At 39.1% G+C, this 23,850-nt stretch overlaps 3 protein-coding genes across 9 annotated transcripts in view; 2 read left to right on the top strand and 1 right to left on the bottom strand.

Moving 5' to 3' along the window:
* Positions 1-23,850, bottom strand: part of LOC148899157 (ladderlectin-like) — a 256,335-nt gene that overhangs the window by 213,863 nt on the left and 18,622 nt on the right. The window lies entirely within an intron of this gene.
* Positions 10,810-16,253, top strand: LOC148899161 (arrestin domain-containing protein 3-like). Its single transcript, XM_088994223.1, has 6 exons — positions 10,810-11,280; positions 11,639-11,708; positions 13,155-13,302; positions 14,311-14,413; positions 14,496-14,761; positions 14,843-16,253. Exons 1-6 carry the CDS (start codon positions 11,025-11,027, stop codon positions 14,933-14,935), a joined length of 936 nt encoding a protein of 311 aa, XP_088850349.1. The 5' UTR covers positions 10,810-11,024; the 3' UTR covers positions 14,936-16,253.
* Positions 17,013-23,449, top strand: LOC148899160 (arrestin domain-containing protein 3-like). 7 transcript variants are annotated; one of them, XM_088994218.1, is made up of 6 exons: positions 17,013-17,149; positions 17,873-18,037; positions 18,449-18,754; positions 18,865-18,961; positions 21,246-21,502; positions 22,069-23,449. In XM_088994218.1, exons 1-6 carry the CDS (start codon positions 17,141-17,143, stop codon positions 22,282-22,284), a joined length of 1,050 nt encoding a protein of 349 aa, XP_088850344.1. In that variant the 5' UTR covers positions 17,013-17,140; the 3' UTR covers positions 22,285-23,449. The 7 variants fall into 7 exon arrangements, with proteins under 7 accessions (XP_088850344.1, XP_088850348.1, XP_088850342.1 ...); XM_088994222.1 differs by lacking the exon at positions 17,013-17,149 and having other exon boundaries at positions 17,188-18,037; positions 18,449-18,509; positions 18,610-18,754; XM_088994216.1 differs by lacking the exon at positions 17,013-17,149 and having other exon boundaries at positions 17,188-18,037; positions 22,069-22,316; positions 22,813-23,449.

Raw genomic sequence — 23,850 nt, 5'->3', positions numbered from 1 at the left:
TATGCCTTTAAAAACACATGCTTGCACCCCTGAGTCTATATGCTTTGACACCAGGGCGCCTCAAAAATGTTTCATATGGGAAACACCATTCACCCTGATTCCATCTTTTAACCTAAATGATAGATGATCCGGCATCAAGGTCAGGGCGGAAGGTTGTGTGCCCATATTAACTGCCCTCTTCTAGCAATAGACTCCTGCGTTGAGAAGGCTTCCATTGGCTCAAATGTAAATGCAAAATGACTGTGACTCTAGGATTGTGACAGATTAAGGGAAAGCCCCGTTGCAAGCAAATGTCAAGTGGAGGCACTAAGCCTTCACCGACTTACCTAATACTGAACTATATTCAGTTCAGCGAATATGGTATAGTCATGACCCAGTCTATCTGTTGTCATATTCCAACTGTATCTTATGCGGTAAATAATAACAGGATAAAAGGAAAGAAAGGAAGAACTTCATATATTAGAGAGCTCAGCTCTGGTATATTCCAAATATCCTTGTATAGCCTGACAGTATGGTCCAACTGCAACATGTTTATCCAACACACACACACACACACACACACACACACACACACACACACACACACACACACACACACACACACACACACACACACACACACACACACACACACACACACACACACAGGCTTGGATGCATTGGACTCACTTAGAGTCCACGTGACTTAATAGCCCGTAGCAGTGGGCTATATAAAATAAATATTCTTTCATGGCTGCATTGTTCAAACATTTAGTATCTCCTCTCCATTGCTTTTTGTCAGCAATTCAACATAAAGAGGTTGGGAAAAAAGAACATTGCGTTTCATTTTCCATTATCAGGATAAAAAGGTAGACATTAACTGAGATAGAGCCAGAAGATGGTGTTGAGGGTGCTGAAAAGAAGCAAGTTGAGTGGCACGGAAAGCGAAACAGAGAAAGAGGCAGTGGAAGTGGAAGAAACTGGCTTTCAAAGTTGGGATGTGAAGCAGGTAAGAAAGAATGATGAAGATTCTGAGAGTGAGGAGGCTGAGAGTGAGGAGGCTGCGAGTGAGATACGAGCAGTGTGAGAGACGAGACAGAAAATATACTGGAACTCGCTGTGCATTTACAAGCAGTGAACCATCAGGATTGTGGCATTGCAAAAAATGTACCTGACAAATGAATGTGCACAATTGGATGAGTGCATGTGCGTGTTTACTTTTTATTTCAATGATATTGCAAGTAAGATTAAAGGACAACCGACGTCTCCGGACAAGTTGTGTCCATAATTTGTAAAATGGCTTCAAATGACTTCTACTGAGCGTATTTTACAAAGATTCCACCGCATATAGCTATATTTTATGTTTTAAGACTTGCGTTGAATATTCAGGAAGTCTTGTTTTTGAGTTGGTGACGAGTCCGTACGTGACGTCACTGAAGGAACGCCTCTGACCGGAAAAAAGACACATTGTAGCAGTCCTTCCATCACGCAATGTATTTTGCTGTACTTGTTTGGTCTGAAAACCTTGTGTTGCACGAATAAGCTGCCAGAAGAGGGCGACCAAGCTCCATGGAAGGAATTCATCAGCCTGTGGAAACGTGCTGATTAATTCCTCACAGGAGCTTGGATGCCATTTTCTGCCTTTTTTTGGGTGATACATTTTCCCCCAATGTTGCCTCAAAATGGCACGGAATAAATTCTTTAATCGATTGCAAACATGTATGCTCTGCTCTTCAGAACTATTTGAATCATATTCATACCTGGATGTGTAACAAAAAAGCATATTCTCCAAATCTGAAGCCATTGTTTTGATTCTCCAGCAATGCAAGACGTCTTGGCGTGATGTCACGAACAGGGGGCGGGACTTTCTGAAAATGCCCAATTTGCAGCTCATTTTTTTGTACATTTTTGGACACTTTTTATTGGTGTTTTGGGTATTTTAGATATATAAAACGTTTTTCTGATGTCAGTTAAAAAACAAAAAAGTGACGTCGGTTGTCCTTTAAGGCGCATTTTCTACGGATTTGGAGGAAATTTACAAAATGAACATCTTTTGAGTGTAGTGAACATTTAAAAATATTTTTTTCTTTTTCTTTTTTTTTAGTTTGTCATCAAGCTACAGTACATTCAAAGAGAATATTAGTCGAGCTACTATTACAACAGTTTGTGTGGCAGTCTTGTTTCTCACTGTGTTTTAAAAGCGAGTTTAGATGGGAGATCGAGTGGATTAGATTTTGAGAAACTCGCTTGTTGGCTGACAGATTTGATCTTGAAAAAGCTAAACATTTGACCTCACTTTGACGGACATCTCGATGCCGCAGCGTCTATGTGATTTCAGTCTGTCATGCTTAATCATTTTTTTGCACATAAATGTTTTGCCAACGCGGGCACAACATTTATGTAACAGAGCTTTGCTGCCAAAAGTTCCAGGTGTGTCTCTAGGAACCTTTTCAGCTTGCGGAAATTTGATTGATTTTACTAGCATACGAAAATCAGTATTTGTTGCAAATCCTTTTTACCTTTCACACGACAAATATGAGCAATTTAATGTTCAAAATGATAAACTGGTAAGCATTTCTTATACATCACCTTTTGCTTTTAACTCATTCACTACCAGACAATCTGCAAAAATGTGTTCACTCCTGTGCCAGGGTTTTTTGTCATTTTCACTCAAATTGCAGCAAATTGCAAAGAATATTGAGTTTCTATTCAATTCAATGAAGCATAAGAAACGGGTCAGGAGTTATATGAGCTTGAAATGGGGGAGGCTGTATAAAAGATAAGAGAGAAAAACATTGCCAAAGGCCTGACCAGTGCTTTATCGGCACCCTCCTCCTCCCACCCACAAGTAAAGCCAAAACCCGAACATATTCAGGAATGGCACTCCACGTCATACTTTTCAATTCCTAAATTAAATTAAATTAAAATTAAATTAACAATTCCGGAATGACAGTGAATGAGACAAGACTGAATAAGTAAACACTGAGGATACAAATTTTACGCTTCATAATGCATGAAACATTTTCAATAGGAGACAAGACTGGATTGCTGGCAGGCCATTCTAGTACGCACACGATTTTACTACAAAGCCACAGTTTTGTAACACGAGCAGAATGTGGTTTGGCATTGTCTTGCTGAATTGAAAAAAAAAAACATTAAAAAAACATTGCTATAAGCATTAATTGTGCCTTGGCAGATGGACTCACCATGCGATAGGCACTAACACCCACATACCATCTCAGATACTGGCTTTTGAACTTTATCACATAATGGATAAGCCTTTTTCTTCTTTTGCCCAGAGGACACAATGTCCACGGCTCCCAAAAATGATTTGAAATGTGGATTTATCTGTTAACAGCACATTTTTCAACTGTGTTAGTTCATCTCGGACAAGTTTGGGCCCTGAGAAGCAAGTGGTACTTCTCTGTGTTGGGGATGCTTCTCGCGGTAGTGGACCATCAAGGCCTGTCAAGCCTTCTTTGCTGGTCTAAAAATATCTGAATCATGGACTGATGTTAATTATATTTTGTCCATGAATTCTTATTAACTAATTCCAAATTATTTTTCAGCTTCCTTTCATTGCTTTTCCCCTGTTGCGCTGCTTCCAGATGTCTGTTTTTGTATTTAAGCATTTAACGCATCACATCATTTGTTACCAGGGTCAGAAATCTACCATGACGCCTTCACAATCAGTTCTCCGGGCCCTGTCGCATCAAATGTGACGATCGTACTGTTGCTCTAACCAATCAGATTTCGAGTTGGGAACCCAAAAGGGGTACCAACGCATTCTTGAAACTATGAGTGGCTCGTCACTAGCCACTCATATTTTGCAAAAAACTGCTCTGATCACAAGACGCTAGTGAGAACATACTGGCCAGATCTAGCACACTGTAGCGAGCTGCATAAGCAAATATATTATGTTGATTTAATAGTGGTTTTGTCAACCCACAATGGCTGAAGAAGGAGAAGAAATTGATTTGTTTGGAGATTTTCTGTTAAATCAATTTTCAAGACGGACTTTTAACAATTGAAGGACTTCACTCCTGAAGGCCCTGTGATAAAATCCACTGCCCGCCACTGGCTTCTCGTATATCTCTTTTAAATTCAACGTTCACAAGTGGAGTATTCCAAAAAGTTGTTGTTTCAGGTATCAAATTCGAAATCAGATGGTACTATAGTTACAACATTTTACATGCATTCCAAAGTAGTACAAAATCATGACCATGTTCTCAAATCTTAGAGGCATCTAAAAGACTGTTCATACTGTCTTGGCCTCTACAGCACAGCACTATTGCGTTTTTCTGCTTCACTGCCTGCTTTAAAAGAAGCAGAGTTGCTCTGTTCCTAGTCGAGGTCTTTGCAAGGTGAACGGTAATTGCTGAGGGAGGATTTAGCCTGACGTTGGAACAAAGCGGCTCTTTTGTTTTAATGAGACAACACTCCATTCTTTGAGAACCACACTACAGAAATTAATCTGACACACAAATGTAACATGTAGTTTGTGTTCTGGTGTTTTTATTAAGCATGCGAAGAGAGAGTCAACTGCTCCGCGATGTAGCTGATGTTTCATATTCCTTAAACAGGGAACTCTGTGCTTTTAAATGCCACATCCCAATTAATTTGCACGTTTCCTCTCACTAAAGGCCACACCACAAACAGACGCTTTTTTTTTATTCCCCCCAGGAAAAATAACTGGTTTACTACACTCTTGTGTGCTATCCACCAGCACACATTACTTGCACGGCACAAGTAGCACCTGAAAATCCCAAGTGCTGCTGTATCTAGTGTGGAGAATTCTGGAGCTAAAGTCGCATATGTCCCCAAAATAATTATGCTTTGAAAGTACATAACCATTTGTTTGAGACTTATAGTTATTACTTTTTTTTTGCGAACATGTCGTACCTGTACCTTTTCGTCACTGCATGGTTAATATGACACAATTCAGATTTTTTTTTTTTTTTTTTTAATGAGGTCGGTGATACAAGTCATTACGCCTGTTGGTGTAATCAAGCTTTTGTACTGAGGGAAGAAAATTACTCCAATTATATCCTAAATTCTGGCAGTATAGTCAGCAAAATTAACATCACATCACCATGTACAATGGCAAGGATCACGGTGATCAAAATGTGCACCCAAAGATATTAATGCGACACAACAAATGCGCACCAATTTTTTTTTTTTTTTTACTTCGCAGCTCATGTATTTTGTTTTTCTACTTTCATTCCTTTCATCACTTTGCTGCTGTGAAATGTAAATTTTCCACTCTGAGACTAATAAAGGCATATCCAATCCAATCCAATCCAAATCCAGCAGACATTTAAACAGCTTCTTCCCCCAAGCCATTAACTCTTTGAACTCTTTGAACTCTTACAACAGTAGCCAAAATGGAACTGTATAGTGCCACTTAGCAGTTTTTTTGACGACGATACTAGTGCAGCGTGTTCGACCGGAAACAAATTCCTTGTGTGTTCTACATACTTGGCAATAAAGATGATTCTGATTCTGAAATCATGTACGTATTTACTTAGTGATTCCTGTTTGACTGGATCGTCCAAACTGTACAATTTGGTAGGAGGGACATTACAATGCATTTGTTTTCCGGGACTTGGCCCATGAATACCTTTGAGTGACTATTATTGAGTATTATATCATCATCATACCAAGACATATCATACTTCCAAAATCTAGGTCAATTTTGGAAGTACTGGCCTCGTCTGAATGAAATATTATCAACATACTGCGTTTTCAATTCACCGTGGTGAATTGGCTTATTTGTGACTCTTTTTGGCAAACCGAATAACTAGTCTACGTAAAATGTACCTATTACATGATATACTGTATATCAATTGCTCTAACTATGACACATTAAAGTAAAACCGACAACATTTCTTTGTTTCCTAACTGACATCAGAAAAACGTTTTATACCATCTAAAATACCAAAAACACAGAGGCTGATATTTTTAGTCAAGTGAAAAACACCAATAAAAATTACTTAAAGTGTCCAAAAACTACTTCAAAATGAAATCAGAATGTTTCAGTTCCAGAAGGTCCCGACCCTTTGTTCGTAACGTCAAGACGTCTTGCCTTGCTCGAGAATGAAAACATTGGATTCAGATTCGGAGAAGATGCTTTCTTGTTACTCATCCAGTTATGAATATGATTCAAATAGTTCTGAAGAGGAAAACATAAATGTTTGCAATCGATTAAAGAAGTCCTTCCGTGTCATTTTGAGGCATCTGGACTGAAATGTAGCGTCCCATAAAATGCACAAGATGGCGCCCAAGCTCCTTTGGAAATGGGCTGATTTGTCTGCTGGGAATTTGTGTCAGCTAGTATCAAATAGTAGTCTTGGTGCAACACACAACAATTCACCATCGCGTTATTTATGTGTTTTCCTTCTAATTTCGCCATCGACACGGATCAACACAAAGTTTTCAGACCAAACAAAGTACCCAAAATGCATTGTGTGTCGCTTTCTCAGTCAGGGACAATATCTACCGTGATGTCACAGTAGGTATCGTCACCAACTCAAAAACAAGACTTCCTGAATATTCAGCGCGAGTCTTAAAACGTAAAATATAGCTATATGCCGTGGAATCTTTGTAAAATACGCTCAGTAGAAATCATTTAAAGTGATTTTACAAATTATGGACACAACGTGTCCGGAGGCGTCAGTTGTCCTTTAAAGACGCTATCAAACAATGCAGAGGAGCAGTTAGCAATAGTCGTCAACCAGCATGAAAAGAAAAATCAGTAAGCAACATAATTGCGATCATCCTCATATTTTAAATTCCATCCATTCATTATCCAATCCACTTCCGTGAACCTCTCTGGTGGATAAGGTTCACCAGAGTAAAAGGCGGACCCCCAATGAATGTGCATTTATGTTCCATATATGGCGCACCAGACTATAAAGTGCACCTTCAAAATAATGTGCACACCACATTATAAGGTGCTATATACAGTAGAGGCCGGGTTACACACTACTTGTTCTACAGGGGTAAATGAAGTCCATGGCTGCTGACAGTAGTTGCGAGAACTGTCGTGGCTCAATATGACTTGACATATAAGGTGCACCTGTGTATGAAGCGCAGGGTCATCTTTAGAAGAAAATCAAGGCTTTTGGGTGCGTCTCATACACCAGAAAATACGGTACTTTGGTGGCACCACTTTCCTTTTTCGTTTCAAAGCAGGCTGAATTATATCCTGCACAGGGTTCACAATGTCGTAAATTTTCAGTAAATCCAACAGTTTTTTTCCCCACTCATTCGGGTCAGAGATAGATGGCTGCAGCTATTTTTTCCTAAAACATCCTCTACATATTTTTTTTTTCTTTTTGATACACACAGAGGACTCTGATTGTTTGTGGATGTAGCAGACAATGGTAAAATCAGAAATATAAAACTAGGTGAGAAAAATGACCAACAAACTGAGAGTTCATCAGTGTTGAGTTGACAAAGAGCTCATTTGTGACTGGTTGTCACGTCTTTCAGCGCCATTCTGAGCCACCTCAGCATTGACGCGCATTGTTTGTAGAGGAGAAAGCTATCAGAGGATCTGCACAAGATTAGGGCTGGCAACTGTTCCCTCAGTGGTTTCCTGTTTTGCCACAAGAATTCTTTTGGTGGGCGCAAAAAGAGGAAAAAAAAGCAGCAAAACAACACAAATTGGAAGCTTAACTCTTCCCTTTCAGTTTTATGCTTCTCAACTTAGCCAAGCGTAAAGATCATCTCGACAAACAATGATAACTTCAAACCACAAAATCTTCACTAGAATCCCAAGTTTCTGATTTTAACCCCAAAAAAAGTGTTTCTTTTTTTCCTTCTACTTGGTTTCCCTCCACATTTTTTTCCCTCACGGGTTACATGGTATCCCTTCCTTGCATCTAAATTGCAAATGGCAGCAAAGCCTCTCAATGTCATTAGAACTGACCCTGTGGATTAACTGGAGGAGAGAGACGGTGTGTAGAAACGACGGATCAATAAACAGAGCTTATTCTTGTGGTTATTTTATCTCACTTTGGATTTGGAAATATTCGCTGAAATATCCACTCTGTTGCGGTATCAAAAGCATAAAATGACAGCAGGATAATTCTCCCACACAAAACCCTTGAGCACATTTCCTAAATTCATCCATAGCTCAATTTTCTTCAGCTTTTCAAGGTCAGAGGTGAGTGAGAACCTTTCATTGGTCATGATGGACTAGTTATCAGTCAGTAACATAGAAAAACAGTCAATTTTGCATCTTGGGTACTTTAGAGTCTCCGAGCAACCTGATCTTTGGGATGTGGAATAAAAGTGCAGTACTCACAAAGAAACTGCCATGATGAGGAAAAACTCCTCAAAGAAAAGTCTAAACTCAGACTTAAACACGTCATGGGACCATTTCCAACTTCTTTCCATTGTAAACACCCCATATATGGACTGATGTGACTTGACTTTAAAAGGCTCTCAAGAAATTTTGAACAGATGGAGATTTAGCAAACTTTCTATTTCAGCGTTGCAAATATTGGACCGACATGTCTTTATTCTTGCAAGGATTTGTCATTCTGATACAGTTGCAATAAGCATTTTATGTCCGTGTTTGTGCACCATAAACTATAAAAGTGCAATTAATTCCAATTCTTGTAATAAAGGCATACTGAAAATATAGTTTGGAAAAGCCACAATGTCTTTAAAAGAAGAATCTGAGAAAAACGCACACGCACACATAACACGCGCATTTACACACACGCGCGCTCGCACACGAAAATATTCAACGAGATTTGAAAGTCAAGTGAAGACAGCGATAATGTAATAAAGTATATAGTGCCATCTAGTGGGAAAATATATAGACAGACGGAGAAGGTTGCTTGAAATGGGAGCTTCTCACAAGTGTTCTTGGACGAAGTGAGAGGGGTGGTTATATCCAGAGTTCTTGTTTCAAGGGTGGGGGTTTGGTAATCACTCATCTACAACAAGAGCAATTGCACTCAAAATCAAGCAGGAAAAGGAAACAAATTAAAAAGGAACATTTTGCTGAGTTTAATTTAATGCAGCCTACAGCCTGTTTCTTTTTCATCCATCTGCTGTGGCTCTCCGTGACTGTGAATTATATATTATATATTATATATTAAATTTTAAATTAGGAATAAAATCAGTAATAATTAGTTCGGAAGTACACTTTTTTCAGAGTTTTTTTTCTTTTCCATGCAGTAATAAAATTGATTTTGGAAATGTAAATCATCCATCTATTTTTCTTCACCTGCATGTCACGGGGGCTTCACGTTGTGTTAAATGAAACAGACCGAGATTTCATTTTCCGTTAGTCACTTTGGGACTACAGATTTCACATTTATTTTGCTATCCTACTAATCCTAATCCTACTGGACCCTCCGCACCCTGCCCACCACCTTTTCCAGCTACTCCCCTCAGGCAATCCAGCAGACATTTAAACAGCTTCTTCCCCCAAGCCATTAACTCTTTGAACTCTTCAACAGTAGCCAAAATGGAACTGTATAGTGCCACTTAGCAGTTTTTTTGACGACGATACTCGTGCAGCGTGTTCTACCGGAAACAAATTCCTTGTGTGTCCTACATACTTGGCAATAAAGATGATTCTGATTCTGATTCTGATTCTGATTCTATATATACTCTCTTGTTTATTTTCGCTTGTGATTTTTCCAATTGCAACGTCACTATTTATTTATTTATTTGCTTGACTAGGTCTTTATTTGTTTATGTGTTTATTTGACTATTTTTTATTTATTATTCATACATTTATTTGTTTGTTTATTTGTTGATGTATTTATTTATTTACATTTATTTATGTATTTATCTCATCTCATCTGATTTTCCGTACCGCTTATTCCTCATTAGGGTCGCGGGGGTTGCTGGAGCCTATCTCAGCTCGGGCACGAGGAGGGGGACACCCCGAATTGGTTGCCAGCCAATCGCAGGGCACGCAAAGACATACAACAGTCACTCTCACACCTAGGGACAATTTGGAGTGGTCAATCTGCCTGCCATGCATGTTTTTGGAGTGTGGGAGGAAACCGGAGGACCCGGAGAAAACCCACATGCAAACGCCACACAGGGAGGCCGGACCGGGACACGAACCGGCGACCTCTGTCTGCACTGTGAAGCCGTTGTGCTAACCACTCGACTACCGGGCCGCTATGTATTTATTAGTCTGTTTATTTATTTATTTATTTATTTATTTATTTATTTATTTACGTATGTATTTATTTGTCTATGTATTTATATAATCATTTATTTATTTATTTCTTCGTTTATTATTTGTTTATGTCTGTGTCAGCTCTCAGTCGTACAGGAGTGGTCCATCGATGAAAAGGTTTGTTCAGCCGTCATCTGTTCTTCTTTTGAAGGTGTCGGACGTTTCGCTTCTTATCCAAGAAACTTCATCAACAAACTTTGCTGACGAAGTTTTTTGGATAAGAAGCGAAACGTCCGACACCTTCAAAAGAAGTACAGATGACGGCTGAACAAACTTTTTCATGATTTGTTTATGTATTTAATTGTTTATGCATTTGTTTGCCTATTTGTTTCTTGATCGTTGTATTCATTAGTGTATTTGTTTATTTGTTTTGGAACGACTTAGGCACCTTTACCAGAGCACCACCACTTTGTGTCGAAGTTAGTAAAATGCAACCCAACAGTTTGTTTACGTTTATTGTACACCGTGGAGTAACAGAAATGATATATGGACACGGTTTTGTAAATGTGCCGGAATTGACTAACAAGGTTTTGGAACCCAGGCACTGACGCCGGTCAGGGAAGGCGGCCCAACTAGCCCCGCCTACTCCATATCTGGTCTGCGCAAGTTTCCGGGTTGGGCGTGGTGCGTTTGATGTAACGAAACTGTCGGTTTGTTTTCTCTTCGCGTTGTCGTTTTAATTTTTTTTAAAGTATATATTTTTTGACCTCACAAAAAGAAAGCTTACCATATGCCGTCGCTCTCAACAAACGACACGCCTAACAGGAGATACGCACGAAATGGTTGATTTCTTGTACAATTGTAACTTTTGAACCCAGTGGTGTGAACGATGTTTGAGAAAAATTTTAAGGACTTTAACGTTAATTTTAACGCACTGAATGAGAGCAACACTTTCTCGAGTGGAGATGTGATGACTGGGCAGATTTCCTTCGAGCTCTCCAAGGCGACAAAGATAAGATCAATCACAATGTGTGTGACGGGAAAGGCAGACGTCCATTGGTCTTCCGGAAGTGGCAAAAATAGAAGGACGTATTATGCAAAGATTGACTTTTTTAATCTCAAAAGCATGATTTTGCAAGAGGGAGGTAGGTGCCTGCCTTTCCGCCGCCCTCTGCGCCACAACATCGTAAACTACAGTACAGTACTGCACTCACACTAGCGATAGCGATCTCATACAATTGCCGTAAACATAAATCCTGTACTTGGACCACAATGTGAATTTTGCAAGTGCTTTGCTCTCATTACTGGAGGAAGTGTTTGAAACATGTAATCTGGAGGAAGTGTTTGAAACATGTAATACCTATCCAGGGGATGAAAACATGAAAATGTAAATTGGTTACTGTGATACATTATGTCAACCAAATAAATTGGGAGAGAACAACTTGAATCTCTGCAGATTTAGCCTGTGTTAAAAATAAACACAACACTCCTTTTCCTTTGCAGCTGTTGGAGGCCCTGCTCCTCTTCCTCCTGGCAGGCATGTGTATTCATTTACATGTCAGATTCCACCAGGGTAAGAGCCCTTGTGATAGTTAAGAGTACGTTATCTTCTTTTGTGTATTACCGACGGTGCTAAATTCATCAAAGACTCTAAATTAGTGGTGTCCAGACGACGGCCGGGGTTTCTCATTCTTTTTTTTTACGTCCCGAAGAAGCATAAAAAATAACTTTTGCCACAGACTACAATCTTGTTGGGTTCCCTCAACTACTTTGACTGCAGCAACTCATACATTAGATTTATGGAGCTTTTCTAGAAATTCAAATAAATTACTAACAACTAAAATCGTCACAATATATCTTTTTATCATGTTCCAATGGGCCTCCAGAATAACATAAATCAAAATTTGATTTGCGAAGTAAATATTTGCCTTTTCATCGTATTATTGACAAATTTGCAAAGTATGGAGCAGATTTACAAAATTACTGTGTTTCCCAGTGTATAATGTGCACCCAAAACCTTCATTTTCTTCAAAAGATGAAATGTGAAGAAGTATTGATCAACAACAGGTCTCGCAACAACTGTCAACAGCCACCATTTCCCCCTGCAGAAGTAGTGCGGTAACCCCATCCTCTACTATTGCGCCTTATAATGTGGTGTGCCTTATATTTGGAAATCCATCCATGCATTTTACAGACCACTTTATCCTTATTAGGGTCGTGGGGGGTGCTGCAGCCTATCCCAGCCGTCTTCGGCCATGAGGCGGGGGACACCCTGAATTGTTTGCCAGCCAATTGCAGGGCACACAAAGACAAACAACCATCTGCGCTCACATTCACACCTAGCGACAATTTGCAGTGTTCAATCAGCCTGCCATGCATGTTTTTGGAATGCGGGAGGAAACCGGAGGATTCAGAAAAAACCCACTCAGGCCCTGGGAGAACATGCAAACTCCACACAGGCAGTTCGGACCGGGTCTTGAACTCACAACACCTGCACTGTGAAGTCAGCGTGCTAACCACTCGACCACCCATATTTGGAAATTCTTTAAATATTTATATATTGTATTTGGAAAACGTTATTCATTCATTGAAGGCGCGCCTTATACTCCGGTGCGCCTTATACAGCAGAAAATACAGTATTTATTCATTACTAAAAAAACAACTTTATTTTTCACACTTGCAAGTAATTTAAAAATGAAGATGCATTGTTGTGTTGTATTGTATCTTGGGGTGGGGGGCCCTCTTCATGACCAATATATTTCATTGTCGGAAGCAAAAAAACCACCAATATCTAATGTCGAGGTTTCTCTTTTGAAGTGATGGAATAAGGTGTAAATAGTTGTTGCAGTTTTATCCACTGCGCATCCACAATATCAGAGTCCTGTTCAAATATATCCCAAACAATTGAACAAATCAACTTAATAGGTTGCTTTCCTACACGGAGTGGATTTTAAAGCAAATTATTAATGATTGCTATTCAGAAGTGATGACTTTTGTCATGTCATGTTCATCAATGCAGAGACTTTCCATCCAGTTTCTGTGGACCTCATGGACAAATCATCTACAATCTGACAGTTAGCATTGACAGGCCGTGGCATCTGTCAAAGGATTTTGTGACACAGTTGAACTTTGTGCATCATGTTGATTCCAATCAGCCAGAGCTTATGGTAAGTTTTAGTTTACATGTTCATCATTTGATTTTGCAGTTTTAGAAAATGGACTGCTGCATTTTACACACCAGAGTTGACATTAGCTGCAGGACACAAAGTGTGAACATCCAATTTGCTAATATGCAAAAGGTTGGCGGAGGAAATGGAAATAATCAGTTAAAACTGAAAGGATCAGCCACTACACCAATCGACAACACTCGACTCTGCATAAGTAAGAATATGGCATTGACTTAATAGTTTTGAGGTCAGGGTTCCAGTTTTCGGGTCTCCTATGTAGTGCTTGCCTGTTTTCCCTTTGTACTGAACATCCCATATTTCAAAATGATGCGTTTAATGTTTATTGAAGATTCTAACTTGTCATTTGGTATTTCAGAGTAATCTGCTGTTTTTTTTTCTGTTTGTCTATATGTGTACCAAGAGACAAAAGAATTCTGGTACCATGCTGTCGTTTCACGTAGATTGGTCGAAATCATTTCTATTTCATGTTCTATAGTCATTGTGAAATTCTCATTGCTCTTTCCATCATTGGTTACCATGTAGATCATGGTGTCAAAGTCGAGGGCCGGGGGCCAAATCTGGCCCGCCACATCATTTTGTTCGGCCCAGGAAAAGCAAATCAAATTGTGAAATTCCATGATGCTTGCTAAAGTACGAACCAAAATTTCAAATTGTCTCATTTAAACCACAATAATAGTCATTATTTTTTACTTCAAATTTGAAAACTAGTTATTCATTAATTTGTTGGAGTGCACAACAAATTAATATGTAATATGTGGAGTGGATGAAACATTTTAATGGCTTCCCCAAATTCATAACGGCCCGCGAGAGGAAACCATAGCTACAATGTGGCCTGTAGCTGCTCACCAAACTGAACCCTCAGCCTCTATGGTTTGCTGGCATCCCGCAAACCATATGACTGTGTTTTTGTTGAAAACTTTGAGGTATATTTTCCACCCAGGTTGTGACCTTGTACTAAGCGTTTTTTTTTTTTTCTTCTTTCCCCAGGCTCCCCTCTCAGGTTCCAACAGCATGAACGTGTGCTCTCTTAGTTGTACTTCCGGTTCGATCACAATGACAGCCAGCTTGGGAAAGAAAGGCTTCACACGAGGTAATGTTCAAACCATCCCACCCACCCATTTGTCTATTTGAAACTCCCACTCGTGTAATTCAAGTTGACACACTTTTTGCAGGTGAGACCATCCAGTTAATTTGCAACTTTAGTAACGCTTCATCTCGTACGGTGATTCCTAAGGCCAAGCTGAAACAGAAGCAGCAATATTACACACGTGAAGGGGTCCAAAGAAGGTTAATTGTGAAAAAATTGGACTCTGTGACTGGGCTGCCAATCAGTGCTCACGCTGCAGAAACACACACTGAGATGCTGCTGACCATTCCCGCTGAATTATCACTCACCATCTCTAACTGCAGCCTCCTACACGTTGAATATGAAGTTGAGGTAAGAATGACCAATTGGAATAACTTTTCAGTCTTCTTGAATACAGGCTGTTGATCATTTCCTGTTTTGTGTCCCTTGCAGCTCCACCTTTGTCAAAGAGCTTCCCCAAACCTCACCTTGCTGTTTCCCATCGTACTTTGCGATATCCCTTTACGTCCACATTATTTTGACTAACCTTTGGAAAGTACTTTTTATGATATGGAGATGCAGTGCTTTCGAGTTTGCATTTCAGGGGTCTTGCCGTGTCACTGGAAATGCCTTCTACCTCAAAGTTTTTCCTCATGACGCTCGTCCAGTGTCATTTCCTTTTCCATTTGGTTTTATTGCAATATCAGCGATGCGCACTTTGTATTGAACAAACTTTGGGACAGCCCTAATTTATATACAGTAAAGTCTCGTTATATCGATATTCAAGGGAGTCGGAAAAAATATCGATATAACCGGGACTATCGATATATCCGACCCTGTTTGCATGTAATTTTCTCCGTGCGTGCATAGAAATAGTATCGATATAACCGGGACTATCGATATATCCGATATCGATATAACGAGACTTTACTGTATATCTAATATATATCCTATATATCTAATAATGTTCGATTTTAGATTGAAGTTGTATGTATTTAATGTTGCCCATTTCTTATCGTGCTGAAATAAGGCAGCTTACATATACAGTATGTGAAGCTGCGTACATATATGTACGTATATACGTATATGTACATGCTATACATATACAGTATGTGATGTGTTAACCAGTCGGCTACCATTTACCAGGAAGAGGAAAAAAACTATTCTTTGTCCTTCATCTTGTCATTTTAAGCTAAGCCAAATGCTTACCCTGTTTATTTATTTCTTTTAATTTTTTTGCACTATTTTTCAAATACTTTGTAGGATAGGGGTGCCAAACTAATTTTTTGTCATGGGCCACATTTTCGTGACAGAAGGCCGTTTTGACAGTGAAAACATAAAGAAGTGAATCATAATGGCTCATTCAACGATTGTTGACGTTAGTGTGTAATGTGGGGTTTGGTTACAAGAAAATGAATCCAATATCTTGCTTATTTGTTACATATGACAAGTTGATTTTTTTTTTTTTTTTTTACAGATTTTCGCAATAATTGTAGATGTTGACATGTTTGATTTCACGGGCCACATAAAAATCATTTTATGAAGGGCCAGATCTGGCCCCCAGGCCTTGAGTTTCACACCACTAATATAGAGGGACTAAACCATGATTGTGATTTTGCCTGATATACATAAAATAGAGAAGCTGCATATATACCTTGAATGTTTAGCATGGATGAAATTAATAAGAACCATATTTGTGAACCTAATACAATCTTTGCAATTTCACAGCTTTACACTTTACATACATATTAGTAATCAGCTATTGAATCCCAAAACATTTGCGTTATACTGTATAAATCAATATGTATTGTATTTTAATGTATTGTATTTTCATTATAATATGGCTGCACAGCTTTTACTTTCACTTCTCTCACTGTGGCGATGCGTTTTTTTAATGTTGTCAAAGTTATATTGTATACTGTAGTTTTTTCCCCCAGAGTGAAACATACCAAAACGCATTTCATCATATTTTGTACTTTACAGTGTTAAAACATTTTTTTTTACCCCTGCATCATGTTGTTTCCGTTCCTTTGACGTCATCACGTTGTCTGCTTTTGAAATGTCATTTACGGCATCAACAAAGGGTAATCCACGTTGCTAACACATGGGGGCAGTGTTTCTGCTTAAAGTACTTTAATCGATCATCCATTCAAATCAGTTGAATTAATTGTATTCATTGCAATCATTTGTTTGGTTAGATTGGTTTTGCAATCTGTTGTATATTCCGCTGTATAGATTTTTGTAGTCCATAATACAGAGAAGCCTCCCAAAAAAGTTAAGACTGGGAATGTAAAGAGTGAATACATGTGGGAATTGATTTTCACTGGATTAACGAAGGACACGGGAACAAGTATGACCCATCAAGTATAAATAACACCCTGTAAAATTAAAGTTTAATCATTACCCATAACTCCTGAGCAGAAAGCTAAACCTTGCTCCTCATATCTCACTTGACACAGAGGTAGCGTCGATTAACCGTCAGATCTTTAGTCATGCAGTACGTCATGTCAAATAATGTGAAGAATTTTTTTGTGGAATACAACCCAATTAACCGAAGCAATTCGTTCAGCAGCGGGGATTACATCGCAGGGCAAGTTGCATTTGAACTGACCAGAAATTGCAAAATAGATTCGCTTTGGGTCAAGATGAAAGGAAAAGCAAAAGTTAAATGGATTGAACATTGTGGAAAAACAGTCGTGGTATACAAAAACAAAGAGAAATACTTCAGCATCAAGACATTTGTCTTTCAGGATGGCTATGGTGAGTCAGTAATCTGTATTTTGTTAGATATGAAATGAAAGACACTTAAAATCATGTGTACGTTTTTTTTTTTCATTGCAGCAGTGGCTTTGTATTTTGTTTACATCTGAAATACTCTGTCAGTGTGTGTATTTTTAAAGTTGTAAGGCAGGGGTGTCAAAGTCATTTTTTGCCGCGGGCCACATTGTAGTTATGGTTTCCTCTCGAGGGTCGTTATGAATTTGGGGAACCCATTAGAATGTTTAAATCCCTTCAAATATTACATATAGAGCACACAGCAAATTAATGAATTATTCGTTTTCAAGTCTGAAGTCAATAATGACTTTTATTGTGGTTGACATCCAAAAATCTGAAATTTTGGCTCAGATTTTAGCAATCATCATGGAAATTAACAAGTTTGATTTGCTTTCGCGGGCCGAAAAAAAATGATGTGGCGGGCCAGATTTGGCCCGCGGGCCTTGACTTTGACACCTGGGTTGTAAGGTCTCCTGTTCATTTGAGTGCAGCCAACTTTAAGCGAAATATAAAGTTGACCCACGCGATTCGCCTCCGCAGGCCACCTAAAATTAGGACATGGGTCAATCTGGCCTGTTGGCCTTTTTTAACCAATCTTTATGTGCACCGTAAAGTATTTTTTAAAGCTAATTACGTAATGTTCAACATGTACATATGTCGATACTGTATTATAGTCTTCTTCTTTTCCTTTCGGCTTTTCCCTTCAAGGGGTCGCCACAGCGAATCAGTATCCTACATCTTCAGAGGATTGATCTGCATGTTTGTTTTGGCCAAGCTTTTACGTCGGATGCCCTTCCTGACACAACCCTCTGTATTTATCCGGGCTTGGGACCGGCACAAGAAGACTTATGTCCCTTTGTGGCTACAGAACAAGTAACTCACTCAGTAAAAGGCTCCCAAACACAAAAAAATATTCACAAATCCCGGATACTGTATTATGGTGATTTCTACTATATGAATAATTACTTTATAGGAATACAGTAAAACATCTGCCTGAATAATGATGAACATGGGTGCTTCAATATTTTGGTGGTACTTGTACAACTATAAGAATTTTGGCAATGGTACCTGGAGTAAAAAAAGGAGAGAGAGAGAGAAACAGGGAGAGTGCGAGACAATGAGAGAGAGAGAGAAATACATAGAAAAAGAGAGAGAGAGAGAGACTGCTTCAAGCAGTTCCATATATGCCTGAACAGGATAGGCATTCCAGAATGTATAGATAAAAATGCAATAAAAAAGTGTGATTACAGAGTAGCATAGCAGTTTGACATTTACATTTTTCAGGTAATAATGTTGTCACTCAAGGTTCCCACACGTACCCATTCACCTTTCAAATCCCCCAACTGTAAGTTTTATTTCTGCTTCAAATATTCTAATATTAATTTAAGGTCCTGCAGATGTGTTGACATGTTGCTAAACGTTTGGCCAACTTTGATCTCCGCCAGAAACCTGCCATCTTCTTTCAAGGGCTCACATCGAAAAATCAAGTACACTTTGGAGGCGAATCTGAGCAGATCGATGAGAAGTGACTGCAAAGCCAAAACTCATTTCCATGTCATGAATAAAACACACCGTGACTTGTTTTTAATGGTACTTACATCTCACAGGACACAATACATGATCAAGTTTCTTTGAAACTCTGGCATAAGCACCGTCTAACATGTTGACAATCCCCATTCTTCTCATTGTCACCATCTTAGTCTTCACAGCAAGGAATTGCTGACAAGAAAATGAAATTCTTCTCTTCAGGAACAGTTCAAATGGAAGTAAATATCGAGAAAACTGGCTTCTTTCAAGGTAAGAGATTGTCTTTGAGGGCACTTTTAGAAGTACTCCCTGGCACCCAAACACGACACTGAGAGTGGGGGTCTTTTGGGGGCACTCCGTTGCATATAAGAAAAACTAAGTGGCATATTTGAACAACACTGAATATTCCAATAGTTGGGATGAAGCAGAAGATGCTCAATAATGTACCCATCATAACCTAAATCACATTTACTGGCATTGGTATAAAAAATGTACACACCCTGTTCAAATTTTGTTTCATCGTGGAATTTGACCAAACCTTTTCGACATTCAAAAGACCCAAACGCTGTACAACTCATTTTTATAAAAGATAATTAATTGAGCATTTTTACAGGATAAATTTAAAGGAGAACCGACGTCTCCGGACAAGTTTTGTCCATAATTTGTAAAATGGCTTCAAATGACTTCTACTGAGCGTATTTTACAAAGATTCCACCGCATATAGCTATATTTTACACTTTAAGACTCGCGCTGAATATTCAGGAAGTGTTGTTTTTGAGTTGGTGACGAGTCCGTACGTGACGTCACTAAAGGAATGCCCCCTGACCGAAAAAAAGACACATTGTAGAAGTCCTTCCATCACGTCAATGTATTTTGCTGTATTGTTTGGTCTGAAAACCTTGTGTTGCACCCAAAAGCCGTCAGAAGAGGGTGTCCAAGCTCCATATAAGGAATTTATCAGCCTGTAGAAACGGAGGTTGCCACAGGAGGTCGCCATTTTGTACCACTTTTCTGGTGATCGTTTCTCCCCAATGTTGCCTCAAAAATTCTTTAATCGATTGCAAACATGTATGCTTTCCTCTTCAGAACTATTTGAATCATATTCATAAATCCAGCAGACATTTAAACAGCTTGTTCCCCCAAGCCATTAACTCTTTGAACAGTAGCCCAAATTGAACTGTATAGTGCCTCTTTGCAATTTTTTTGATGATGATACTAGTGCAGCGTGTTCGACCGGAAACAAATTCCTTGTGTGTTCTACATACTTGGCAATAAAGATGATTCTGATTCTGATTCTGATAACTGGAGGTGTAACAAGAAAGCATATTCTCCGAATCTGAAGCCATTGTTTTAATTCACTAGCAATGCAGACGTCTTGGCGTGACGTCACAAACTGGGGGCGGGACTTTCTGAAAATGCCCAATTCTCAGCTCAATTTTTTGCAGATTTTAGACACTTTAAGTCATTTTTATTCGTGTTTTGCATTTGAATAAACATATCATACTGCGTGTTTTGGGTATTTTAGATGCTATAAAACGTTTTTCTGATGTCAGTTAAGAAACAAAAAAGTGACGTTGGTTGTCCTTTAAGCTCTTAATGTCACTGCCATGTCATATTTTCTCGGCTTTATTGGATTGGATTAGCCTTTATTAGTCTCGCAGTGGAGAAACAAATAATGACAACACAATGACACAGACAGTCATTCAATCTTAAGCACTTTCTGAACCCTATTCGCCGTATAAAGCAGTTATAAATGAAAGAGGAGAGGACCATAATGTCCTTTTCACCAGTGGCTCAGGGACCTCATGGTGGAATGTGCACGTCTGCTACAAGCTAAATGTTGAAAGCAAACATGAAACTGTAGCATCCATTGACAAAAAAAGACTGTCTCACATCTCCTGTCCCATGTAAATCCGCTTCAATTCCAATCCGCGACAGTTCCACACACGCATCAGCACTCTGAATGTTCACTCTCTTCAATGTGTTCCATGATTTATTGAATACTTGGCAATTCTTTCGCGCTCTTCAGCTGACCGATAACGTTTCTTGTGCACCGAGATCCCTCCACTGATACGAAAGCTTTCTACGAAATGTGGCTTGTGGCATAAAACATGATTGTTAAAATTGTGAAGAAAAATCTTATTTGAACAGCTCAACTTTATCAAGAGTCAATCCGGTGCATTTTATATTGTTAGTAAGTCTGTGTTGACTTGCATTTAAGATGAGCTTGAATGTTATTTTGTAATTCATAGCACAACGCTGTCATCGGTTCTAACTGGGTGTGCACAATTATGCAACCACATTATCACAATTGCTTTCATTCTTTTTTTTTTCAATTCAATTGTACAGGTATTAATCATAGTGAAAGATGGCTGCAGCTGTACGAGGGACGCCATGGAATTTTTAAATTGAATTGTGTGTTTAAACAGCACTGTGCACGCAACACCACACCGTGAAATCAAATACTACCTCAACTTACCCAACTCAAAAACAATTGATTTGTTTTGTGATGAAAGAGATAACAAACACACATATCTAATGTCTTTATTTGCAGGTGAAGGCATTAAGGTGGTGGCCTATATTCTAAACCGATCATCTCGTGACATTAGGCCCAAATACTGTTTATATCAGAAATACAGTTATTTTGCAAGGAGCAAAAGAAAAGTAGGAACAAAGAACATCCTAAAAGAGGTGGGCGAGTCCATCCCTCCTTCCACGGGTCAATCTGTAACCAGGATCATCAGCATCCCTCCCACGACATGTGTGTCCATCTTAAACTGCAACATCATCAAAGCAGAATACCGACTCAAGGTGTGTGTGATGTTTTGACATATTTACAATATGGTGTTCATATAATCGAGGTAGCTACAATACCGAGGCTTATTATTCCGACCCATTTGGATTTTTTCACATTTCTAAACTTTACAACCACAATATGGATTTTTTTTTATTGAGATTTGATACGATCAACCAGCACAGAGCATCATATAGTTGTGAAATTATATGCAAATAGTACACAGCTGTTAGTAAAATTTTAATTCTAAAATCAAAATGGCTACATCCAGTCAAAATATGTACCTTCAAAAAGATCGATAACAAATGGTCAATGGCTGTTACTTGATCTATCTATCTATCTATCTATCTATCTATCTATCTATCTATCTATCCATCCCTCTCTCTCTCTCTATCTATCTCTCTGCCCCTGCTGCTGCCTCTGCCGGTCGATCGATTGATTGATTGATCGATCGATCAACTTTGATTATATTACAGTAGCTACGTAACTTTAGAAGGGAAAACCTCCTAGCAAACAAACCATGCAAAATAAGTCATTCAAATCATTTCATATAATATTGCATTTTTTTCTTTCATAATGCTAGGTATACCTGGATGTCAAGTATGCGTCAGACCCAAAGATCAAGTTCCCAGTAGTTGTCTTGCCGTCTCTCCAGGGATCGGTTGAGCAGCAATTACCCACAAAGCCCGGCTTTGAACACAATACAAACATGGGTCTGAACATGAACTTCGGCTCATCAACCCACACTGAGGATTGCATGAAACCACCCCTCAACAAGGATTTTGACAAGAAATCATAGAAGCTACCCTCATGGTCACAGTGGATCAATTGGTGAGCCCATCACAGTCATATGTTTGGTGTTACATTCTCAAGCATTGGACAATCTAAAAGGCAACTGACATGTGACCTTGAGTACCATAAGTGGGAGAAAACAATTGCAATGGATGGATGAAATTTAGTCAGTTATTGTTAGAGTTAAATGATGTTATTTTACACACTTGTGTTAAATTACATTATCGTCAACCAAATAACAACGCAAGAGTAGAAAAGGTACCACGACTTATATGCAATGGGGTGTTTAATCACACAGTCATTTTTATGTAGATATTTGTATTTTGCTATAGATAATGTATTAAAATTCTGAAGAAATTATGAAAATACGTATATACTTTTTCAACATTGTCAACTGTCCAAAATCCCTCCACGTTGTTGTAATTTTGTGCAATAATGTTGTAATGGTAAGGAAACATGATATTTCCTTCCACTGCTATAAAGATGACTGTCAGATCTACGTTCCACTGAGCAAAAAATTATTGTTTTCATTAAGGCCACTTTTGTCCTGCCTGGAGGAAATCAAAACCTGGATGGCACAAAACATCTTCAATAAAAAGAACACAGAAGTGATAATGTTTGGTCCCAGTGGCCCATGTACATCTCATCCTGTAGACTAGGGCCCCCTGGCCCCTTATCTAAAGTCAACAGTCTTAAACTGGACAGCGACTTTAAAGTTGACCGACAAATTGGTGCTGTTGTTAAATCCAGCTTCTTTCATCTTATGGCAGCTGGCTAAAATAAAACCTCTCATTTCCCATGAGGACCTTGAAGCAGTAATTCATGCCTTTGTCACATCTCGGCTTGATGACTGTAATGCGCTTTACTTAGCCTCTGTCTACTGGCCAACTTGGAGGTAAGCAAAACCTACGACCACGACCACATCCAATAAAAAGTCAACAACAATCACCAAATTATCGAGGTGATAACTTTCTAATGCGCTTTACTTATGAGTCACCCAATCCTCCATTAAGCGTCTCCAGCTGGTCCAGAATGCTGCTGTTCACCTCTTGACTGGTATTCGTAAGAAGGATCACATAATTCCCATTCTGGCATCCCTTCACTGGCTACCTATACATTTTAGAGTTATTTTCAAGATCTTACTATTTGTCTTCAAATCTTTAAATGACCTCACTCCTGTCACATCTCGTTGCCATCCGGGGCGCGCCCCGCCCCTCCTGTCACCTCCTCCGCCAATCCTGGGAGACGGCCCCTCCAATCATCGTACACCTGGGTTCCCTCAGCTGATTGTCATTTCACTGATGGTGCCTTCTGACTATATCTGTCTCGCGCTCACTACCGTCTCCGTCGGAGTATTTTTGGTCATTGCCGTTTCCACTTCCGTGTTGCCAGGTCTGCTATCATTCAGTTATCTTCCTTCACTCATCCCTGTTTGTTTTTATTTGATGCTTTGTCCAGTAAAGACTCTTTATCCATCCAAGCCTGTCACGCCGTGTATTTCGGGTCCTTCCCTAACACCAAGAGTCCGTCGCTCGAGGTCTGCCTCCTAGCACTCGAGCGATCGTCACAACTC

The sequence above is a fragment of the Hippocampus bargibanti genome, linkage group LG04, assembly GCF_051943395.1.
Source record: "Hippocampus bargibanti isolate YZ-2025 linkage group LG04, ASM5194339v1, whole genome shotgun sequence".
Taxonomy (NCBI): domain Eukaryota; kingdom Metazoa; phylum Chordata; class Actinopteri; order Syngnathiformes; family Syngnathidae; genus Hippocampus; species Hippocampus bargibanti.
This window is presented reverse-complemented; position numbering and strand designations above follow the sequence as displayed.